General features: G+C 45.8%; 1 protein-coding gene across 8 annotated transcripts in view; it reads right to left on the bottom strand.

Moving 5' to 3' along the window:
* Positions 1-6,975: 6,975 nt before the first annotated feature.
* The window catches only part of LOC133361107 (homeobox protein Meis1-like), a 144,960-nt gene continuing 125,834 nt past the window's right edge, over positions 6,976-26,101 (bottom strand). For 5 of the 8 annotated variants that reach the window (XM_061579980.1, XM_061579953.1, XM_061579972.1 and 2 more), the window contains exons 10-12: positions 18,604-18,662; positions 14,628-14,717; positions 6,976-10,054 (exon numbers count right to left, since the gene is read on the bottom strand). In XM_061579980.1, the coding sequence (XP_061435964.1) occupies positions 9,687-10,054; positions 14,628-14,717; positions 18,604-18,662 (517 nt within the window). In that variant the 3' untranslated portion in view covers positions 6,976-9,686. Of the gene's footprint in view, positions 10,055-13,123; positions 13,216-14,627; positions 14,718-18,603; positions 18,663-26,101 lie in introns of all 8 variants that reach the window. The other 3 variants (XM_061580006.1, XM_061579998.1, XM_061579990.1) reach the window with 1 other exon arrangement.

A 26,101-nucleotide genomic window follows, 5' to 3' on the forward strand; every position in this document is an offset into this window, starting at 1 on the left:
CACACACACCAGCACACACAGCAACACGCACACACACCAGCACACACACCAGCACGCACACGCACACACACACGCACACATAGCACACACCAGCACACACACCAGCACACACACCAGCACGCACACACGCACGCGCACACACGCACACACACACGCACACACATACACGCACACACGCACACACACACACGCACGCACACACGCACACACACCAGCGCACAAATCAGCACGCACACACGCACGTGAACACACGCACACACACACGCGCATGCACTCACAGAGCGAGTTGGGCCATAGCCTTTGAGAAAATAACACCATTAAAGACAGACACGAGAACGGACAGGAACGGGCTCGTATTGCGTCACCGCCATCATCAGCAGTATCGGCAGACGTGGTCAATCCACTGCTGGATGGTAATGCCTCCACCAAGCCTGGAGCCATCTCCCGAGATCTGGCGACATCAACAACCTCGCTGCTAGCGGCGCCTGCGTTATTATATGCACGCACGGGAGCGAATATCACACAGTGACAAATGCGCAGGCGAGTGTCTGCTGCACGCGTACACTTGTATGCAATGTTATCGCATGTTAGTTCGCAGAGCGTGCACTTCTTATACGCGAGCAAAGTGTCACTGAACGACGCGGGTTCTGCCTCGGTCGATGGAACCGCAGGGTCGAGAATAATGACGGAGTGACAGCCAAGGATGGAGAGGAGCGCGCGTGAGAGGGAGGAATATGTTACTGGTATATATGTACGTACACACGCGTATGAGATGGAGCGATGGAATCAGCTGGTGTCATTCAGGAGGATTTCCACGTGGATTGCTGCATCGTCGGAGGGCGGCTTCGCGAGGACGCTTCTTCAGTCAGCAGTGGATTGAGCATGGCTGACGCCGCCGATGGCGGTGATGGACGGACGGGTGCTGCTCGCTGCGATTCACGCGCCACGTGTAGGGTTACAACACACACACGCACACACATGCACACACGCACACACATGCACACACGCACGTACGCACACGCGCACATACACACACGCACGCACATTCACGCACACGCGCACATACACACACGCACATACACACACGCACACGCGCACATACACACCCACACGCACGCACGCACACACATACATACACACACGCACACAGACGCACACACGCACACACACACGCGCACACACGTACGCACACACGCACACACGTACGCACACACGCACGCACGCACACGTGCACATACACATACACACGCACGCACACACACACACGCACACACACACGCACACGCACGCACACACACACGCACGCACACGCACAAACGCACGCGCGCACACAAAAAAAAGATTCCCCGTATAGCCTTAACAGACTGTAGGGGCAAGTGCTGTTAGCGAGCACCTATGAAAGCCGGCACACACACACGCTCACATACACACCCACACGCACACACATACACACACGCACACACACGCACGCACACACACACACACACACGCACACATACACACGCACGCACGCACACACACGCGCACATCGCAATGCGCAGATAAGTGCGGCGTGTAATTATATGCAATTTGCAGCCTTTTATCCCGCGCAATCATATCGAATATCCATTTAATCGCTTACAGACGACTCGCGCACTTCTCTTACGCGTTCTGCCGAATGGGATTAGAGACGCATTATTTTATAGCAGATTCTCTTGAATAGCATACATTGACGGTACATTAGAGGTGGGGGGAGGTCTCGTCTTCACTTGGTGTGCGATGATGAAAGAGAATGATTATTCATTGCGTCTCTGCGATATTATCAGATCCGATTCGCAAAGGGTTTCAATCCACTGCCGTCGAAACAATTCAAGAACGTTCCATAATAATAATAATACCATCGAGTCACGTAATTGTCTGTTCACGCGGTGTTCTGCTGGGGAAATATATTTCCTAAGATTAATATGAAGCTGCTGTGAATTTATGTAACGTCTCACTCTCTCTGCTTTTCGGTTTAACTTTTTGGTGTGTGTATGTCGATATTAGCGTCTGTCCCGCCTGTTACTCTGCGGTGTGGTAATCGTGGTAGGTTTTTAAAGGGGCTTTTTATACTCACGTTAATACAGTTAACATATACGGATGTACTGTATACACAGATGTGCACACAAAGACTGTATATACAAACATACATACACACACGCACATACATAAACACATACACATATAGATACGTGCAAGCACGCGCACACACACACACGTGTACACATTTACCGGCGTACGTACACACATATATACCACGCTTAATACATCCACACCCGCATAATCAAGTGACGATTAGAATGCATTTAATAGAATATTAATTCAAATATTCCTACCGTTCCTGCGTTTTATATAAATACCGACTAGTATATACCCGTTATTTTTTAAGTAATATTCCGAGCGCGTTAATGTTAGCTGTCATTGCAGTATACTCTATGGGAAACAGTATACTGATAATGTCAACATGCAAGCCGCTGTGGCCCTTGTGCATATTGAACGCGAATGAAGGAACGGGTTTTACTACGCCTGGACGCCACATTGTAAGTTGCGATTTGTCTCCAGAAGAGTCGCGCAAATTGACGCGAAATCGCAAACTCCGTAAATTGCACGCGTCCCACGTGACCGTAACACGCGCACGGGACACGAGACGCGTGCCCGTCTGTGTCGTGAACGCAACATGCGATGACTGCACAGGCACATACTTGCCACGCAAATAAAAACAAACAAAATTAACACGGCAATTTACAAAAATACAGTCGGATACTGCACTTTGATTAAACGTATAACAATTACATTTTCTTCCGCTCTCATTTACCAAAAATAAAAACGTGTTCACAATTATATGAATGCGTACTTACCTTCATTGTCAGCGCATAACTCACGATTAAAAACAAAGGGTGTTTCCCAGCGCGGGATAATTTTGTAAAGGACAAAAAAACCCCACTTCGAACACGTGTTTGCTTGAGTTGTTGTTGTTGTTGATGATGATGATGATTGTTATAAATATACGTGGAGGAATAGATTGCTTACGAGAAAGGAAAGGGAACGGGTTTCAACTGTTGAACGTCTCCGGTCAAAACGCGTGGCCAATTCCTGCGCCGCCCCCCCCTCCGCCCCACCCAGAGCATCCCCTCCCCCTACTCCTCACCTCTGCATGCACCCCAGTTTCTGTGCCGACACCCACCGACCGAAGCCATAAAATATATTTACGACTGCCATTGTTTGTGTTTTGCGACCATAAATAGTCGCTCAAATAAACAAAAGGGGCCTTGTCGAGGCAGATCACCCACCCACCCATCCACCCACTCACTCACCCCCCACAGCCCCCCCCCCGTCCGTGCAGCCCCCCACAATTGCTCCCTTCTTCCACGCACCCCCACTCACCACCTCTCACTCACCCCCATCGCAACAAACCTAACCCCCGAACTTTGCCTCCTCTTCCTTGAAAAAAATGTCGGGTTTACGAGGAACGAGGCTTGGGGCCTTTAACAAAAACTCAGCCGCATTCGCCGAAAACACTGCCACCCACCCCCCACAAGAAGGAGAGAAAATAAACACACGCACGCACGATCATACGACGTTTCGGGCAATGGCCCATCTTAATATTAAATCGCGAACATTCTTGTGTTTATAATTTAAGGGGGTAGTACGATCTGCCCGGAAATTTCGCGTGGATGTTTCTTCCTTCGTGATATCCGGCGATCGGCCAACGAGCACTCGGTGGAAATATTTACGACCGAGTACATTTTAGCGTTCGCCAAATAACGCACACTCGTGCGCACACGCTTACATTTTTCTTCTTCAACAGTATTATTGTTTGTTAAAATTACATTTCAAACTGAACGAAGAACAAGTCGTAAAACTACCGCCTCCCCTCTAACACCAGCCAATCATAAAATAAAAAAAATCCCCACCAGTAGCGACATTATTCTAATCCAAAGTTTCTTATCTTAATGGTTGGAAAAAAAATAATCCATTAAATGTATCGTCAATCGGGCGGGGTTGAGAACATTGCTCCTGCGATTTTGTTTTACGCGCTCGTTCCTTGCGGCCTGCCCGTGATTTACGCACGAAGCTCACCCGAAGCATGTTTACATACATCGTTTTTATAAACAACCACGCTATATATGTATATGAATGATCACGCCCTGCACGCATTTAATTTATTGTTGTCCCCCCCCCCCCCGCGTCGATCCACTCTCTCATTCCATTGAACGTTCAGCAAGTAAAGTTGAGTGTAACAAAACCAACCGCGCAGACGTCGAAATGAACGCAGCGAGCGTCAATCACGTAAATTTTCGTTAAATGCGCACAAGGTCCTGGCACAATCACCACGACTACCGCACCGCTCGAAGCATTCTCCACCGACAGGCCGAGTCATTCTACACGATACTAGTACCAAGTCGCAATTCACTGACCCTCGGTCAATCCACTGCTCGATGAAGGCCGACTTCGCCCACGCAGTGCTGCGTTGGCCGTGCGGTGGTGCGAAGGGGGGGTCGTTTGACCATACTTCACCATGCTACTGGTTTGCGTGAGCTGCATGCTGAAGAGGGAGGTGGGGAAGCGAGTGACCCAATGTCGGTTCAAATATCTCTCACCGATGATGTCCCCCGTGGGCGGGGAATCGAACTCGGGTAGCAAGATTCCGAGGTGCTGTGCGCGAAACCGATCACTGCGCAACCACTCAGGTGATGTTCCCTCAAGCGATGTGTACGCCCATTATTCTTAGTATTGTTGTGGTAATGATACATTTAACAAACATATTCGGAGTGATCGTTTCTCCGAAGCTGGTTGGCGTTGGGCGTGCGAGCCTGGAACATCACCGCTGTTGTTGAAACGATGAATATCGCGCCCCCGCCTTGCTAGACCTGTTGAATCTTTTTTTTTCCTGTTTAATCACACGCAGAATTAATTAGTCTAATTGTTGTTGTTTCGGCGAAACTCTCAACAGCATTTAAATGGCTCAAGTTATGCACCGGTAAGTAGGACGACGACGATGACGATGATGGAACTGAATGTCTGGTAGCATTGGCTTAAGGTGAATTTAAATATGCATCACGCCGCGTTTTGAAATTGGGGACTCATTCTCTTCTCGAGTGCGTTCACGCGCGGGGCGTTCCAGTTAAATCATTGCAAGCGACACCCGCAGTTGCCCACCGTCGGGACCTTTCCTTGTTCTTTGGCACTTTGCTTTGACGGAAATTATTCTCAACAAAAAGACACCACGACACGAGGTTTGAACACGAGGTTAAGTTCAGGCACCGGTAATTAATAGTCGCAATACCGCCTCAAAGATATTAGAACGTGTTGATTTGCGGGATAGGCTGGTCGGTTTGTTTTGCTTTGCATAATGATCCGACTTGGAAATGTTACGACTTGTATTTTAATTTATATCGGGTAGAAATGCAACCGCATCTTAGGACAACCCGAAAACATGAATTTCCAACTTTGGTCTCCACGTTTTTTTTTTACTTACGTGTATTTAGGCTGGAGAGAGCTGATTTGTGCTCATATAAGACGTGTGATTGAATGCAGACACATACTTGTGAACCCTCCTACCCGCATAAACTATATATAAGTGCATCGCCTAACCCAGTGGTCATCAGCATGGCTGTGGCAGACGACAACCAAACGTACGTTTACACGAACTTCACTGGGGCATGCACTGCACACACACAGACCTTGACGTTTACAATAGCGTAACTTTTGTGACGTGTTATTTTTCTTTGTACGGCGTTTTGTTTTGTAATTTAAAAGACAATTTTGGCCGAGATGATCAGTTGGGGTGAACAGCAGATGTACATGATACCGATCTTCTCGAAGGGCTAGGAAGCTGAAAAATTGGCACACATTTCGGTCGAATCAAAGCTTACAAAAAGACCAATTCGAAAAAAATGTCGTTTCAAATGTGGGCTGTTAAATAATTCCAGCCCGGTAGCCGATTGATTTCACTTATAGGACAGGGTCAGCCTGAAGTTTTACATTACAGTACTTGAAGGCTCGTGCTAAACACGTATAAACAGACGACCACCATCAACAGTGAGCCAAGTAACGTGTCTCTTGCGAGGCGTGAAACCCAAGACAACAAAGTAAACATTAGCCAGTCGCAAGTTTTGGTGTAGCATGTGAATGCACACAGTACTCATATAATGTAATAAGTGAGCTTAATTGAGCAGTTACATTGTAAAGCCACGTACTCAACAGGAGTAAATATTTAGACCTTTTGCCTAACGGGTCAGCACAGAACTTTGTGTATACACGTGCAGTGTAACATATGCTCAGATGTTCCCCCCATGTAGCCTTTAACACTCATACATACATTGGAGCATGCATACGGCCATCGAGTACCATACCTCGGACAGACAAAGATCCCCCCTATAGCCTTAGACTGTTGGGGCAAGTGCTGTTAGTGAGCACCTATGAAGGCCTGCACGGTACACGAAGGGGTGGGTGGCCAGCACCACGGCCTACCGACTTTGTTTCCCCAATGCTTATGTTTACACTCTGCACCAGTAATTTATTTGCAGCTGAGTCGACCTAGTTGAGGCCCAGGTACCGGTTCAAATAATTGTCACCAGTGTTGGCCATGAACAGTAATTGTACTCGGGTCGCCGGGTTCGTAACGCAGCGGGCGGACCGCAACACCACCGCTCCTCGCATAGGGCATACAGATACATACATCTAGAAACACGTTCTTGCTTCTTGATGTTGTTGCTGCCGCTGTTGCTCTGCACTGAATAACAGAGAAGCAGAAGATAGAGGGTGGAAAAAGTGTGGAATGAAGCAACTGGTACCACTCCCCTCCATCCCTCCCCATTTGAGCCACACGAAAGTAAACAAGGCTCCTTTGAAACGCATTTAATGTCAACTTGCAATGAAACGTATTGAGAACACAGCATGGATTTTGACGGGGGGGGGGGGGGCAATAATTTCAGTATACCACAAAAGTAAAACATCATTTAAGCAGCCCGACAACAAAAATGAACAAAACAAAAATATTACAAGTTTTCTGACATCTGTGTTTTTTTTGTGTTTTTTTTATTATTTAAGCATACAACAGACACGGCTAAAGGTCTCAATCTGAGAGCGTTACTAACGAAAAGAGGGCAGGTTGAGACCAGCATGCATCACGAGAGAGAGAGAGAGAGAGCTACTACAATACTGTGCATATTTTACAAATAGGAACATCTAAAAATGATGACGATTTTTTTTGTATGTTTGTTGCAAATTAACACAGTTGACACTTCACAGTCCGTTTTATTACGCATCAGGATATGCAGCTTAGAAACACTAATCCAAAATAAACCTGTACATTACGTGTATCTAAGCATTAAAGAGGGCATTAAGTGCAGTCCAAAAGTGACAGGACATTAAAAGTCTTTGACTTTACCGGTTACAAAATGATATCAATCCAGCCATAATATATTTATATATTTTTTTCATTTTTTTATTTATCTTAACTTTAGTTTTATCACACGTGGTTTTTTTATCTTTACGTTGTTCGAGAGGAGTGATCAGCACCGCCATATTAGGGATGTGGTGTGTAGGCAAAAAAATAAAGGTCGAAGCAAATAATAATGATATTCCTCGGGTTTCGTGTTGTATTATTTTGCAAGGTGCTGTGCATATGTAAGAGCTTAGACATCGCATTCGGCCCATGTGTGTGTGTGAGAGTTTACAGCTTACGCAGATTTTTTTTCTTTTTTAAGATTTGAAGTACGAAATAAAACAAAAGAAACAAACTCACATTAGTGTAGTAATAATCCACGTAATAATAATATTGTTCCCTGACAAAAGAAATGAAAAATCCCACTGGATTCCATAAGACACAGAAATAAAATCGGTAGGAATTCTAAACGAATCCTATATAGCTCCCTGCAGGAATTTGAAATTCCTCGCTATCATCCTATTGGACCCCTTTTCAAAACAGAGGGCTTCTCGCGGGTAGGTAGGTATGCATTTTATGCAAGGTGGTCTGCACGCAATTGGCAGACAAAATTCCTAATTAGGTCACTCACCTCTGTCTAAACACAAACGTAATGGTCGTTGACTTTAACCCTTGACCGCAGCTTAGTTACAGAAATGTTAGCGTTAGCCTGCCTCTTCATCAGAACACTGAACGAATTCCATATGAAAAAAAACAAATACAGGTCCCCTAAAATGTGCCAAGAAAATAAAATTATATTTCCAATTTCCAACGAAAAAAACTAACATTTTTTTTGTAAATGTCTCATGCAAAAGTTAAACAAATGTAATGCATTTGAATTGCAGTTAGACGAAACGATATGAACAAATGATGGGCTGTGCATGACCACATATCTAGCATGATATATAAGATGACATTGTTGTGTCGTGGGGGCCATGAGAGATGGCGACGGTTGTGGCGAGGCCTTAATCCAGCACTAAATTGATCACGGCTGATGTTGGTGATGGTGATGTGTGTGTGTGTTGCGCAGAGAGCGTTTAAACGTGAATGGAAATAAACGGTAAAAGTTTGTTGATCACGTGACTTCACATTCTTCTATTGAGTCGCTGTGTTTATGAGGCTTGGTGAATGGGTGGGGAGAGAGGGTATGGGAAGCCACGAGGTTGTGTTGTGGAGAGGGGCGGGGGCTTTGGAAAGACCAGGAATGGAGGAAAGGGTGGGGAAGCCCAACAGAGGTTAACGTTCAGAGGTCATGATCACAAAACAGAGTTTCTGGAAGGTGAAGGATCGCATCTCCAACATCACGGACGCAGATGGTGGGTAGAGGTTGGTGGTTACATGATCACAAATGCAGCTACAGAAAGAACGAGTAATTTTCATGCTTGGCCGCAGAATTTAGTATAGTGCTCGCAAAGAAATGTTGCCTGATTAGGATTGCAAAAGCATCAGCGATGCCATAAATACAGTTTGAATCACAGTAAATCGCGCCAAAGTGAAGGCTTAAAAAGTAAAGCTGCTTAAAATTGAGCATGCTTATTATTTGTTGTTTTTACTTATGTGATGCGTTTAAATAAACACTGCCAAGCCGATTTTAGAGATGTGATTTGACTGCGATGTCACAGCACAGCAAAGAAAAAAAATGCAAGCAACATCAATTCGATGAGAAGAAGCATAAACAAAAAAGTAATAAGAAATAAATAAAGAAAAAAAAATTGCCATGACATCAGTGGGACTGCCGGGTGCCTCTCTCTCCGTTCTTTGTGCATCACGGATTGGTGGCGTTAAAGAGTTCGGATGGTAAAAAAAAATCAACAAAAAGCCTCGGCACGGCACAGACTGTGCTGTGGAAATGACAGCGTCATTTCGATTCGACGACGGTTTGTCTTCCTGCTCCTCGTTCTTTCTCTTTCCCACCACCACCACCACCATCATCTCTCTCTCTCTCCCCCGCATTCTCTCTGAGGTCACGGCTACAATGATTCTGCGACGTAGTAAAAGGCGGGTCGGTTTGATGGCGGTGACTGTGATAACATGTAAAAGTTCGGTTTAGCTTCGTCTGCCATTCTGCGGAATTTTCATTTTTATCTTCCTGACATAGTTTTTGTTTGTTTTGCTTCTTAAGTTTGTTATTGTTGTTTGATTCTTTTTACATATATATTTTTTTCTTTTTTATTAGCGTTACGGTTTTTCTTTTTCCTCTTTTCGTAGTTGTCGTGCTTGTAGTTGGAGTTTTCCCTTTTTACTGGGCGTGGATGTCCATAACCTGCCCAACCAAACCGGGATCGCCAGGAGCTCCCATCATGCCGGTGGGGCTGGCGGCTGCCGCCGCCGCTACCGCTGCCATGCTCATGCCGGACGCGTGGCCGCCCGGCATCATCATGGCGTGGTGCGGCGCGTGGTGCAGTTGCGATGCATGGTGCCCGGGAAGGTAGGAGTGCATGGGGGCCCCGTGCCCGTGGTGCAGCTGTGACTGGTGGTGGTGGTGGTGGTGATGGTGGTGGGCGGCAGCCGCCGCCGCTGCCATCTGTGGTGAGGTGTAACCGGCGGGCGACATGCCGAGCCCCAGGCCGCCTTGCGTGATGTATTCCCCCGGCATTCCGTGTAGGCCTGTGCGCGTACAAGCAAGGCACACCGGCGACAAAACACAATCAAGAACATTGTCTCCACCTTGGCCCTTTATAAATATAGAGACACACACACACATATATATACTTGCATATAATTTATAAATATATGGAGGATCTCTAGAGCTCCCTCTGGTGGAGGCTCTTTAGACCGAAGCGGCATGAGCCAGCAATTGCAGATTTGCCCCTTTACCTTCATACGTGTTTTAAAATCTCAAGGTGCTGTCCTGCAATTGCTTGCTCAGGCCACAGCCGGCAGCTTTCTGGCCTTCACTCGACGGAGCTCAAGACAGCCCCCCTCGAGAGGGTATAACATATACGGCAAATACTATAATAGTTGGTGTATCCGGCTGGCGGACCAGTGGCGTGTGCAGAGATTGCTGCGTTGGGCAGCGCGATTCATATTCTCGCTGGGCAGTGGCGATCCTACACTGTGCACAGCAGTGGTAGGAACTGTCTTTAAAATCTTCCACAGTTGCACACTTTTATCAGGCGGCTGGTGGAGACCAGATGCCCTCATTCTGCGAATGCCACTGATAGGAGCCTTATGGGGGAAGTGACCTAGTCTTGCCCACTACTGTGTGGTAAGTGGTGGCCTGCGGTCCTGCATACTTTTGCTGAGCAGCATGCCAATTGTTAGTTTGGGATTTCATTTTTGTCTTTTTTTTTGCCGACCAATTTATCCCAGTGAGGCTACCGGCGTTATGTCGTGATGCAAATAACGCATTGGGGACTATCGCAGAGAAGCACATCCTCACATCGTGCATTAGAGAAAGGTCTGCAGAAGTAGATCTCACAGAGCCACTTCTGAGATCCCTTCAAGTGACCTCTTGCCTACACGCTAGGGGGCAGCACTTTACGACCTGCCCACCATACAGAGAAATATTCTTGGCATGACGGTCAAATAATTGCTTTTGCATTCTCAGAATTGGAATTTAGCCAAATGAAGTGTAGATATATTTCTCAATATCTATATACATTGATTTAATTTTCATCTGTGGCTTCGACAAATCGTCGCAAGCCCACTCGGTACCCCGACCAGAACAAAGAGCCACCTCGCCCACACCTAACCAACGGCACAACCGCTGCACATGCCAACCCATGCCCTCGTGGCTCCGCCGCATCATCACGAGCCGCTGAGCGTTAAGACGTCTTTTGCGAAAAGCCGATTGATTAAACGCGCTCTCAGCGCTTGCTCCGTAATTTTACATCGAGTTTACACTCAAAAGCACGGCATTGTAGGAGCGTAACGCAAACCCATGGCGTGCAGTTTAGCTGTTAATGTATGTGTCCATTAGAGCGAGCGTCCACGACAATCGGTTACACGTGCACACTGAAGCATGCGTCACGAGACCTTGGAAACAGCAATGACAGATCAAAATACGACCATTACCGGACTGAATAAATAAACACACTTGTAAAGAGGTAGATACTCCCTTTTGTAAAATGTAACACTGACGCTTACATGATTGAACAAATAATAAGAATAAGAATGGGAGGTTTTGTTTTCGTGCATTGCAATCACACGATAGGGAAGAAATAGCATCATTCGATTGACACATTGTATGAACCCCAAGCTCCGTTGTAATGCTCTGAGCTGAAAATAATGAGCGTATTGTATATGTTAAGTGGATTGTCTTCCATACATTGTTTATGGTTTGTATTTAGACTAATTAATTTAGTGACGTATTTAACTCCACCACAAAGGATCAGACGTACAGTCCCCTCACCGGGTGCACAATGGACGTACCCTGTAATTACACTCTGGACTCAAAGCATATTGCTACACTCTTAATTAAATAAAGTTATCGCATCGCTCTGTTAATTTAATTGATCACTGAGCGTGTAATATTCGGCCAATTTCAGAGCAGCACATTAAAAATCACCCGAGCTGAAAAGCAATCTCTTTATTTTACAATTTTTCCCCCCGCTCTCCTTCTTAATGGTTGTATGCGATTGTGTTAAATATTTTATGATAGGACAGCATTTTTTTTTCAGTTGCCGGTAGAATACCTTTGCGATTTATTCTCCTATGCCAGGTAAAAAAAAAACCTATATTTAATATAACTAGATTTGGTAGAGTTCACACGAAGCATCGGCTGCATTAAGTTTTCTTTTAATAACATCTTCCCAATTGTGGTTGCCAATTACCACTCTGTTATGACATTTAAATGACCCCACGTGGTACCAAGGTGTGATTGAAAAGAACGGCACACACTGCACATCTTTAAATGGTGACGGCCGGTGAATTTTGTAAAATAAAACAAACCAAGGAGACTTTGTCAACTGTACTGATGCACAATTCAAGGGACACTGCACACTATGACGGTACGTTCATTGTACTTTTAACTTGCGAAATGTATTTTAAATGGTTCATTTTAATATATATCCATATTCAAATTACACGTCTAAATGGTTGCATGCATTAAACGCTTGTAGAAACAAAAAGTATACATGCGCCGCTGTTTATTGGAGAGGAAAAAACGTAATGGTTCCAAAACAAGCTGAGCGTTAGATCAATTATATTGAGATTGTTTGAACTTGAAAGGTAATTAAATTAGGAAACGGTAAACACTGGAGCCATTATGTTTACATATAATTACGCGCTCCTGTAATGGAAAATTGGCCTCCTGTTTTTCAAGCAGGTATAAAGTTTGATTGTAAAGCGCACTGCGTTCAGATTTCCCTTTTCGCTCAAAGCACCAAACATGAAAACCGTACCGAATCTTCGACTTCGAAGAGCGCAGCAGCACGTCCCGTAAATTGCCAGTGTAATAATAGCAATAGTAAAATAAGTCACAAATCTAAAAAGCAAGTGTTTAGAAATGGGCATGACAGGGTGGTGAGGGGCAAGGGCATGCAAATGTGCAGGTAAACAGGAAGAGGAACAATGGAACGGGTAGGACAACTCCAAAAAATGAAACTGGCTGCCAAACAACTGGCCTTGATTGGACTCTGTAAACCATTTTTTTTTGCTTTTTTTTTGCAGTTGTGTTTATTTATTCAAATCCCAACCCTCAAATTAAAAAAAGCAACAATTGTTAGTACTTACTTCCCCCTCTCTGATTTGTTAACTAGGTGAGCGTTACATGTAGTGCCATTGCCCTTCCATTCCCATATTCATGCCCATTCCACCCATAGGTCCTAGAAGGAAGATACAAAAAAACAAAAGAAAAATGTATATATACCCAGGGAAAATGACAGAGCAATCAGAAAAAATAAGAATTTGAGAATTTAATGTTCAAGTGCGAAACCAAGCAACACCTCTCAATGCAAAGTCATTGAACAAAGTCATTGAACAATTCGAGAAACGTGTTTCATGCGTGTGTGTTTTTTTTTCCCACGACAGGCGAAAGAAACCGTAGAACTGAAGAATTATTAATTGTGCATGTTAGCGACGGTAGATGCGCGACAACTGAAACAAGTTAATTTTCTGGGTTCTTTGATGTTGTTGTTAAATCTGTTTGGCGAGTATTCTGTGCAGTCGAAACGGATGTTCAAGTTATTGTTTACCATTATGCGTATTTCATCAAATGAAGCGCCAGTATTTACCGTCGCACAAACTTCAACTTGATAGCACAGACTCATTACGTTACCATACTCATATGCAAAGAGTCCGTATGAATATACCGTTATTATTTAAAGGTCCATCTAGAGGATTATCAAATGTCTTCGTTTAAAAACAAATATATATTTTAATATTGATTTGAAGCTTTCGTGACTGCAGGAATCCATACTCTTTGGTTCATTCGGTAAAGTTCTACCTACGTGACTTTACCGAAAGAACCAAAGAGTTTTTATATTAATGTTATACTTTGGCAAAATGGCTTTCATACCGTAGTCTATCAGAAGCTAAACAGATATATTATGGATGTAATAAAACACATTTTTTTAATAACAACTTTTTTATGCTTTAACGTGTGTGCCTAAAAAATATGCGGTCACAGTGATTTGTGTAAATGTGGTCGTGTTATCAACAAAACATATCAATGTATCAGTCTGCTCTTACAAACACACCCCTGTGAAATTGGAAACGATGAAGCTAATGTGAACGGTTCTAAAACTAACAAGCAGTTTAGGGTTAAACAGATCAATCACTTGCTTAAGAATTAATCTATGCAAAAGTTAACTCAATTGTACAAATACATTGCTCATCGCACAATTGCTCTGACTAAATGCACTCAAAGCAACCCACACTCACAGCGGCTTTTAGAAACAGTTGCAAAGCTAAAAGCTTGACAATTTTTGATATTCAATGCAATTAAAGATCCTTTGTATATAAACTGCATAATTGACTTATTCTTATTAGCGTAAGTGTCTTTACATTAAGAAACGACATCCTCATGCTCAATTCTGTTTTTTTTTAATGGTGCCACCCCATTTTTTCTACTGAGCACTCACTGATATTCCCATAAAACATGGGAATTCCTTCACATCAAGAAGGGCAGTCATAAACCTGCCCAGCTCCTGGGCCATGATCCCTCTCTTCCCCTGCACCCTTCCCCCCCCCACATAACCCCTCTCCCGCCTTCCCCTCCCCCCTTCCCCAGACTCACCAGGTCCCCTTAGTCCCATGTGTTGCTGGCCGTCCATCATGAAGCCAGCCATGGGCTGCCCGTCCGGACTGTATCCGGCACCTTGACTCACTGGAGGGGAAATTTAGGAGTTCTGGCTTCCATTAAAATATAGATAACTCCACAACAACAACAACAACAGGCACTCCCAAAATCAATCCCTTTCCACAGGTGCAAAATAAAACTGGAGCGCGCGCTCGCACGTGGTGTACGTACGCGCGTACCATCGCGCACGCACGCGCAAATATGCGAAGATCACCAATGTATAGTCCACACGGACTCGATGGGGAGCGAGTTGTGTTGGCGAGCACACATTAAGGTCGGCAGGGCACACGAGGTGGCTGGGGTGGCCAGTGTGATCGGCACCACGCCCGGCACAAACACACGCATTTTCACACCATCAGAAATATGGCACATGGATATTTTAACAAAAAGACAAACAAATAAAACCGTTGCGCTATTTTACCGTGTGGCCAAATACAATGGCACGTGTGATGCGTAAAAATAAAAAAAATCATTTGAAGCCCGTGAATGCAACACCTTCTAGAGGACATCCACCAAGGAGATGGAGTGATGAAATCGGCTCGATAATGACGACGATGAATCTCGCGATGCTATGTAATGTGGGGCGATCGAGTGAAAAGGTGCAGAAAGCGTCCTTTGTTGGAGTCATCACTTTGCTCTTGTGTCCTCCTGGCCGCTTCTATAACTGCCGCCCCTCTTAGCTCCCTTTCAATCCATACAAACGCACAAAGAATGATCTTGCGACTGACGTGCGCACCAACGTTATGGTTGGGCTCGTGTTTACCATTAAGTCAACCGGCTGGGCACCACTTGCCTGTATAAAGCACTCGCTTTCCGTCGTATTATTTTGTCACTGCCGATCCAGGTGGCAGAGAAATCGCATTAAAAACTAAAATATATATTTTTTTAAAACCTCAGCGAAATTAGAAAAAAAGCTAAAATAATCACGTCTTTTTTTTATTAGATTTTTTTTCCGGGGGGCCAGCGATTCGTGCTATCCTGGGTGTGTGACCCGAATCGGCCATTTTCCGCGACCTTACTGCCCATTAATCACACCTCGGCCTGCCGTCTGACATCGCCATGGCGACTGCGGTGCAGAATCATGGGAAAGGGGGGGAAAAAAATCCTTTTCGCCATCGCCCAGACAGAGCAGGCTGCCGTAAATTATGAGGCACAGCTCTGCCATTAAATTGCGCCTGTGTGGCAGTTTGAAAAACAGCGCCAGCGGTTTTTTTTACTAGGGCATTTACTTACTTTTAGAATATAGGCTTCTTTATCTTTACTGTATGTGTACGTGGTCATAGTCTCATGAGGCCCGGGTGGCCTCAGAGAGAGCGATGATGATGATGATGTGTGCGATAACGACAGACTAAACAGCTTTGTTTCAAGAAAGGCGGCGCACGCGATTGTATCTGTACGCACACACGACCGTACTGTATCCACACAGTCCTGTGCTGTGTTGAGGCCCAATTTTTTGACACGACGATATTTTAACATAGGGAATTTCCGTATAAACGGTACATAAAAAAATTACGTGTCCCGTGAAAGGATGGCCATATCCGTCTTAAGAATTGCCAGGGCCACTCTGGGAATAGCTACCATTAAATCAAGCCAAAGGAAAATAACCACTTTCAAAATATATAAAGTCACAAATAATAGCTAAACAGAGATTTAGGCGCACCGCTTTGCCGGCTTGCTATAATATAACGTTAACGTAATAATGGAACGGTGCAATGGAGTTCTGGTGAGCTTTTAAAGTCGCTATTTTTGCCCAAGCACAAATCATTTTGAACCCAAAGGGAGAACGGAGATGGTTGGTTTGATCCGTGGCATAGCGCGGTTGGCATGGGCTCTGGTCCACGGAACACAATGGGCAACCCCCCCCCCACAACTGTCCCAGTTTCCCCCATTTTTAAATCCTTTATATTAAGTTCGCTTGCTTGCTTACGACCGTGCAAATCTTTCGATCGTTTTTTAACCCACTTCCCGTGATCCAATCGAGCTGACATTTTGCACACAGACTCGTTGTGCGTGACAATTTATTTTCGTGAATTTTTTTTTCCAAAATGTTACACTTTTTAGGGAAAAAAATTATATTTAATTACCAATTGCTTAATGGTGGCAGGCAATCATCTGACCCATAGGTGGCAGCCATCTCAAGCCAGAGGACGAGAGGACTCTAGCCGCCCGTTTCAAAGACCAATGTGGGCTGGGTTGTGGCCCATTGGACACGCATATAAAGGATTTATAGTGAAAAACTTTGTTTTTACGGGTTAATTTTTCGCAGCCAGGTGAGCTTGGCCCTTCTGGTCCACGGGCCACAGTGCAGTCACACTGCCTGCACACTCGATATCGATGTTGCTTATTGCACAACGCTCAATAGACTTTGCCTCTCCTCCTCATTCAGACATTAATTCAAAGAATTGCCACAATGGCTGAATAGAAATTAACAAAATAACTAACTAGATGTGAAAGCTGATCTGTAACATTAATAATGAAATAGTTATGATAACTTACAGGGGGCGGAACAGCGACGTAGTAGTTAGCGTACCGCATAGTAAACGCAGCCACCCGAGTTCAATTCCCTGCCACAGCTCACATCAATGTGAGTCACATGTGATCCGGTCCTGGGCACTCCTTTCACAAACTTGCGCTGGCTAGCGTGGTGATACACGGCTAAAACCCCCCATGACCGACAAGGCATCACAGGGAGGAATCAATCCATCCATAGGTAGACAGAGAATGGCCAACATGCTCATTTGATTTGAGCATTCATACGATTATTCACAAGCCAAGTCTTCATTGGCATAGTTTGAGTGGAGTGCGAGAGAGAGAGGGAACCAGTAGTATTTGCAAGCAGAGGGAACAAATCCGGCATAGTGTCCAATCTTCTTCTTGTTTCTTTCGGTAAAGTCACGTAGAAGGGAAGTAATAAAATAATAATAAAATAAGAATTGTTTTATTATGTTTTATTTTTATTTTTATTATTTTATTACTTCCCTTCTACGTGACTTTACCGAAAGAAACAAGAAGATGAATCCCTGCAGTCACGAAAGCTTTAAATCGAAAAGTGTCCAATCTGTAGAACGGCACACGGTATTCAGGAAGGGATTCCGTTTCAAACACTAACGCTCATGACCCAGCGGCCGATGCCCTGCCATGTCACTTGGGTAGCACATCTGTTTAAGAATCCTTTGATCTATGCGTATGTATATGTATGGTGGTTCAGAGAATATCACCCAAACCGCTCTGCCAATTTCAATACATGGGAAGTCCTAGGCGAGGCCTACGACATGCAGATCCTGACCGAATGGTTTAAATAATGAAAATAAATTACCACAGATTTTATAATTCGACCGATTCGGCGGCTTATTGGCCACGACGGAGGTTATCCGGCCCCACCATATGCATTAGCCCGGCCTGTTGGTGTAACCCCCTTTCTGAAATCAAACGTCCTCTACCCATTGTGCTGTCAGCCCTCCCACAACTTGTAAAACTTGTAAAACGATGGCACCACCAGTGCCAGTTTGCACGGGCAACGACGCTGTGGCTGGCAAGCCTTGGCAAGGTGACGCCTCGCATACGCAACGTCCATCCGCGTGCTGTGTTCACGTGCTGTGTTCACATGCTGCTTGTGCACTGGATCTTTACAAAAATAGTTCTGGCCGCGCTGACCATTTCGGCAGACTCCTCGAGAACTTATGACTACTGCCAAGCGTGCGTAAAACTGTCAAAAAATAAATAAGTGGACTTTTATTTCCACCCCCCTATCCCCACCGTATTTTTTGAGAATCTAACTTAGAATTGGCACGAGTCGTAAGCTGTTGTTTTGGTGTCAAATTTCTCATGACAGCTGACACGGGAGCAACCAACACAGGGTGTTCGTGTGTCTGTGCCTCTGTGGCGATGGCTCAGTCAGCGAGTGGACACTTGCCTGCTCGGTTGGACTGGTCAATCATGGGCTGCACTATCCGACGGCGAGCGTTGATGAACCTGCACAGAAACACAAACGGCAACAGAAAAAAACAACAACAACGGCGACGACGTGAGTTGAGACAGAGAAAGATAAACAAGGCAAATATTCGTTACGAAAAGGGTTGAGACTGGATTAGTGTTTTAATGGGTCATCACGGAGCTGAGCATCGGTGTCAGTTTATTACGTTTTGATCCAGCTGGCTAAAATTGGGAAAAACTTAGCCCACTCTTCACGCATTCAACTGAAGGGCACAGACCAAGTGTTTCTAACCTAACGTTGTGTGCTGTGGGCTACGTCGAGCCTGTTAGAAGCAGTACCGTACGTTGTTGTGCTATACTCCTATGTTCCCCGCACGGATTAGCGTGGTCAAATGACCTCCACAACCCGCACGAGAAGGGGGAAGTCCTCATCCAGGAGTGGACTGTGACAAGAGCTGTTCACATTGTACGAAGAATGTTATAAAAATAAAACACGTTACGTTCAGAGATAACGGAAGAACGTTTTTGGGAATGGAATGTTAAATTAATACATAATCCAACAGTTTTCATGCCATTCCTCTATAGCATAACTGTGTACATCAATGCCTTCACCCTATACGTTGCAACAGCATAAGTGCATAAACAGTGGGCCTTAAACATCGTCACGATCCATCATCATTTGTACGGCCCTGCTAACCACATTCTCTGCGTTACATTTGATCTTGGCATACCATATCAAAACAGCCATTCTGATGCCTAACATGATGCTTGTTATTGTGTTTATTTTATAGATTTGGCGGGGGGGGGGGGGTGGGATGAAAATTCTCTGAAATAAAATTTTCACCGCCCCCCACCCTCCACAAAATTAGCTCAATTGCCTCTTCTTCTCAGTCTCCTTTCATTTTCTATCCGCTTCAAACACCGACTGTGCCGTGCTCACTTCACGTTCACGCGCGCGACGCAGCCGGTATTCGCCCGCACTTATCTCCCGTGTCACGCGCAGATTACCACGTAGGGCCTACGATGCCACACCAGCGGGGCGTTGTTCTCAAGCCTTTTGCCATAATAGAGAAGGACGCTACGGGTCTGAAATAGGTAGGGCGTGAAAGAAAAACAGGGAAATAACGTTGGTTGTATGTCCACCTATTCCCCTTTGTGTCCTTCCATTCCTGGTTGTGTTTCTATCCATTCCCAGTTGTGTGTCTATCCATTCCCGTTTCTCGACCAACTTCACCTCCATACAACACAACGCGGCAACTGAACTCCCCTCCACACCGCACCCTCTTTCTCTCCCTCTCCCCACCACCACCACCACGAGCCTTATCCCCCCACCCCCACCTCCCCATCACTACATCCCCCCCCCAGCACCCCCCAACTCCCCCCCACCAACGGTGCCGCAGCCGATTTCTTCCATACAGCCAGCTCTGCTGAAATGGGAGCTTGTGGGGTTACCGCGAGGTCAGGCTGGGTGGCAGAGTAACCTTTCTAAATCCAGAAACGTTTCACTACAAGCTCTCTCAGAGGCTGGCTTGGAGAATTTGCGATATTTAAGGTGGGCTTCGTGCCGCAATATTTACTGCAAAGACGTCTCGAGGAATCACCTCTTGAATGGTTGTACGCCCCAACCAGATTTATATTATTCCAATTTATATCACCTCTGGCACACGGAATAGTGTGAAATGATTAAACTGCATTTTGTGTATAAATGGTTTTCAGAATAAAGTGTCTAATTCCAGAGATTTGACAGGGAGAACGACGGCGCGTTTGTTCTCATATTTGATCCATTTTTAAAGCACAATATTACATTCTCTGGACAAGCAGTTCCACCGCATAGACCTGGGATAAAGTCAGAGATGAATAATATCCTCTATCCCACCCCATCATTGTGGACTCTTCCAAGCTGCAAGCAGTGCATCCGTCTTAATCGCGATGCAGGGGCTTCGGTACACTGTTTATATTGAGGGAAATCAAAAGTACAGGGAGTTCTGAATCTCTGGCAATTGCATTTTCTAACAGTTTAACCCCTGTGTAGAATAACACAGGCAATTTATTATGTTGGTTAACTATTTATTATTTTTGCCACACCGTTAAGACAACATACGAGCGCAGGATTGGAGTGCTTTTGGAAAACTGACGTTGACAACGAAAAGCATTCGTAATCAACGTGTGTCCCGAAGAAGAAACCATTCAATCGGTGCACGTTGCCCACTACAATGAAGGGATCCCGAGACCTGCCTCACGTGCAGGAGTGAGACGCGTTGCGGCGTCGTCGCAAGCCCGACGGCATGGGGAAGAGACCTTCAATCCAGCGGTGGATAAACGGCGACGCGTAAACCGCGGCATCGACGGAGCAGTTGTACGGTCACAGGTTACTCATCTGCGGCTGGCATTCACGTGCTGCTGTCACGCGGGTTTGTTCAACAATGGCGCGCAAACTACCGCGTGGCAGACACTTGCATTGTAACAATGGCAGCACCCTTTGCAAACAAAAGGGCATTTTGCTACTCTTTGCATGGCAACAAGTTGGGACACATCTGGCGGAGTGGGTTAAGTGGATTTTTTTGAAAACTGCGCCGCCGCCGCCGCCGCGCGTGTGCGCGGGTGTGCACGAGTGCACGTTGAGGGGTGAAGTCCCGACCTCTGAACTTCTGAGTCGAAGAGCAGGCCTTTCATAAAATATTGCCGTCGCGGACCTTTCTCGGTTGTAGTTGTGTGAAAATCACCGAATCCGTTCAAGAGGCTTCTGACTCATCCTGCCGCACATCTAAGCCACCTACGGATGCCGCCACTTCCCCCACAATCCTCTGGTCTTTCCCCACGGCTTCGGCCACAGAAAAAAACGAGGATTTGCTCCTGCAATTACAAAAGACACGCTCCAAAGTGCTGCCCTCCCCCCTCCCCTCCCCCTTTGATATGAACTCGTGATGTGCAACTATGGAGCAATGGTTAGTTGGCACCCTGTGTTATAAACCTGGCGATCCAAGTTCGATTCATAGCCATGTGTGACATCAGCGGTGCTCGGGTGATATATGAAACCAGTCGTGGGCCCGGCCCCCACTTCCTTCGCCAACCCGCACTGCCCAGCGTGGTGAAGTATGTTCACGAACAACCCCCCCTCATGACCGACACAGTCGTGGGCTGACAAAGGTAAACATGAACTCGGATGAAGGCTCCACTATTTGATGTGTCCACTAACGAGACAGACATGATGAGCATTCGGTAATATTCCTTAGTTGGAGGGTGACCAGCAGCGACCGATTGCCACTGTGATTGACAAAGAATGCAGTACATTTATTTTAGAGACCTTTCTCAATCCGCTGCTGGACCGAGACCTTCCCACTCCCGTGTTCCCTGCTACACTTTCGAACGTGCCTCATCAGCGTTGTACCACATGAATGCCAAGAAGCGTAGACATCTCAAGGACACATGCATCCAATCCATCCACCTTCTTCAACCATTTTCACCACTCAAGCACTCGTTTGCACAAGACGCAAGCACCGCTGGACTGTACACTCTAACCTCCCCGTAAATTTCAGCTCCCTTCAAAGTTTCCTTCACCAGAACCATAATCACACAACACTGCTGTTCCAACGATGCAAGACACTGCTATTGTCGCCATATTGCAATTACCCAGACTGCTTTGCGGGGCTGTGATGCCACTCCACCAAGAATTTGCCAAATTTTGGCCACTGCCACTTACACACAAATTTGAAGCAGTGATCTATCGACCGTTATTTTAAGACTCTCTCTACGGGTTAACCTTGAAAGAACACTGTAGGTTATGTTACCATTAAAGTTCCCACATTTCCAATTAAGTAATAAGAGGCATGAAAAGCACAACAAAATATAACAATTGAGCATCTAAGAGTCGGTACGTGAACTATCAGCGATGCGGAGCATTAATGGGTCCACGGAAGTCTTTGATGGAGTGTAAAGGTGTTAACCTTTTGCTGAGAAATCTTTTGCGGGTCAACCTTGGCCAACAATCCCCACAAATGCTGTTGCAAACATTAATTATCCTGGTAATTGGCACACGCACGTAATCCGCAACATAAAGGTGTCCTTATTTTAAACACGTGCAATATTACTCCCCGAAAAAAAATTAGAGAGGAATTTTTTAAGTTGGTTTGGGTTAATCAGTCTTAACTCCTGCTTTGCGCACTGACCCGGCACGCCAAGTGCTCGCTGCATGACCTCCATTTACGCTTTGTAATGAGCGTAAGTACGTGGCTGGAGCGAGTAAAAAATATATAATAATAATAATTACAACAGAGGAACAAAAAATGTAATTGAAAAAAAATCCAGGATTTGAAATTTAAACTTTTTCTGACCTTTTAAATATTTGGCTCGAGCTAATTTGTACTGCCACGAAAACCAAGATGACCGAGTGGTGGGATTATAAGCTGTGTTGTAATAAGAGCGAACTTTTTCTCTACCACCCCCCCTCCTCTTCTTCCACTCCACCCTTTTCAAACGAATTCAATGTAACTGCAGAAGCACTCGAGCCGGTCTGCAAACAGTAATGGTACCGGGTTACTTTTGTACACAATGTTGCCGCTGTCACCTGCAGCGCAAACACACCTAATGCACACAAAGGTAGGGTTCAATGGAGAATAATAAAAAAAAATTGGAAAAAAAAAATCCGTCTCACACTCGTTTCGTTTACTCTGAGCAACGCAAAGTCGCGCACGCCTCTAATCCGGCGACTTGGGAGGCGGGGTTAGCGGAGCACGCACGGATGGGACCACCGTGTGCGAGACACCCGCCTGCAAGGGCCAGTAAGGTGCCTGTGCGAGGCAGTGGAGCAAGTAGGAATATTACCCACCAATCTGCCTACGACTCAACGATCCTGCCTGCCACCAAATCGCCCAGCTGTACGGCCCAATGTCGTCAGATGTCAGAAGCTAAGCAGGATTGAGTCTGCGTTGTCATTGGATGGGTGAGAAAATAGGACTTGCCCGATGTTGCGAGCAAAAATACTCGAAGAATAACGGGACAACCAAAATAATAAAATCTGCCTCCAAATCAGTCGTAACACTTACATAATGCTTCCCTGATTAAATAAATAACACAAATATAAATTATAATGTTTTGACCACGGAGACAATGTTAGTAGCACAACTCCTAACATGCCACTCAGAGATTAAGTTTGTGTAATTATTTTCTGAAACTGTGTCAAGGCACAGTATGAGAGCAGAGCAGGGACGAGCAGCATCCTCTCAAAGGGGCTCTCTCTAGGGCTTCCTAGAGTGGAGGCCCTTCCAAGTAATTGCAGGGCTGCACCTTTACCTATTTTTAGACCGCCACTGCAAGAGCTTTGTGAATATGACTTGTGCAACAAAAACAACAACAACAACAAAAACCCCACTTGTTCACGTGAGATTTTGCTCTGGCATTTGCAGATGCTGAATTAATGTCAGGTGACAAAGATATTTACGCAGCAAAGAAACACGTGCAAAAGAAGGTGACGTGGGTCAAGTGGAAATTGCATTTAGATACGGTTATGTGGAACATAAACAACACATGTTGTTGTTCTTGCACATCCAGCGGCTTTCTGATAACATGGATGCGCGCACGTCCAAGTCGGCGACTTAGCAGATGCAATGCATAAACAATCGTACAATTACATCATTTGTAATGCTCGCATCTGACAACAAGGCACCTGTTCCCATTCAATCAGATCCCAATCGCTCCCGTGAACAATGTTTCTGTCGTGCGCCGTTTGGCGAGCCAAATGACGGGTCTATAGCGGCAAACTTGCCGTGAGCGCTGATCGGAATAACGCGGCAACTTCAGGCTCGCAACTGACTAATGGAACATTGCATTGAAGAGATAAAGCAGATAGGCGGGTCGGTCTTTTATGTTTAACATCAAGGCCACGGGACTGCAAAGGGGCACATTGCACTTGATTTTGGACTCCGTGTGGCTCACCCATTACGTGGCACCTTGGGCGGTGCAGATGCTGTTTCGAATTGACACGTTTTGATGATGTGACAAACTTTACTAAAAGGCTGTGTCGGGTGGTTTCGGGTTAAACGACACATTTATATTTACGCGATCTAACCCAGAAACCTCTATGATGGAGATGCTGTTTCACAGCCGTGTGTGGATTTATGGTAAATACGGCCACCACAGGGTTGCGTTCTTTGCTCACGAAATTAATCATCTGTTAAAATGTGATTCCTTGAACCTGCTAAAGTGGGCAAAACGATGAGAAAATATCCTCGGTTGTTCTGAGACATTATTACACATACAAAATAGATACTTATTTCTAATGCTCTAAAAAAACTAATATTTTCGCACATCCTTACAATATTTACTTGTTAATTAAGTCACGTGGGCCATACAGCGGTGGATTTACCGTGGCTTATGTCAACGATTACGTGCGAGTGTGTATTTTTGACAACACCGCACATTTGGAGACAAAAAAATCTCAGCGTGCCACCCTGGTAGATTCACATCCCAGCCCAGGCCCTCTCCCCCTACCCCCACCCCCGTATATACCAACGCAGTGCGGGGAGCTTGTGATCGTCTCTGGCTGCCACCTGGAAGGCATGCCTGCGAATCTGAGGGTAGATCACAGCGCTGGCAACGGACAGGTTTGAGCATCTCCGTCACCTGAGGCTGGCCGGGCTGCCTTCGCTCCGACCGCCGAGCGATCAAACAACGGGCGGCGTTTACCTTGACTAGGGGGCACACTCTGCCCCCCCCCCTTCCCCTTCAGCGGGCAATTGACCCGAATGCAATGAAAAAAAAAACTGTTAGCCAGGGGGGCCTATTTGATTTCGGGGGAACCAGTTAATCCCATCCTTGGCCCGCGAGAATCAATTGTTAAAATCAATCTGCCGAATGGATTCGCCGCGAGATCGGAATCAGCCCGACGCCATATTGGGAATCGATCAAACGCGCGTCGGTGACAAACAGCTCCCGGTTTGTGCGGGCAGATGGCGGACAGTGAGACGGTGCCACTGGACAGACACCTGTGCACCCTCCGCTGTGTGGGCACAGGAGCAGCAGCAGCAGCAGCAGCAACATCGCAGCACTCCAAAAACTTGCCCACTGGAAGGCAGCTGCCTCCGTATCTCTCTTTTTACCAAGCAACACCAGCAGCAGCAGCATCCGGCAAATGCTTTCTATGATCGAGGAGATACTAAGTTGCTCAATGGGGTTCCTGAAGAAGCTCCCGACATGTTGAGAGATACGTTGAGTGGCATAATGCCGGACGTCACGCGGTACAACCCGATGACGCATCGGAGAACCATGGTCATTCTTTCCATAAACTTCACTCAATGATGCCGCCACCACCCCCTATGCTGGGGACGTGGGCTGCCAGACTGACTGTTTTGCCTCATCCACACGCCACCCTGCCGCAGGTGAAAACCCCTTCCCTCTCTCAACTTCTTCGCTCGTGCCCTTCCACTCTACAATTGCCTCCCCCGACTCTCTATCTCCCAGACTTCTTGTGTGCTGCTTAATTC

This window comes from Lethenteron reissneri, chromosome 8 (genome assembly GCF_015708825.2).
Source record: "Lethenteron reissneri isolate LAM-NWPU_2019-01 chromosome 8, ASM1570882v1, whole genome shotgun sequence".
Classification (NCBI taxonomy): Eukaryota; Metazoa; Chordata; class Hyperoartia; order Petromyzontiformes; family Petromyzontidae; genus Lethenteron; species Lethenteron reissneri.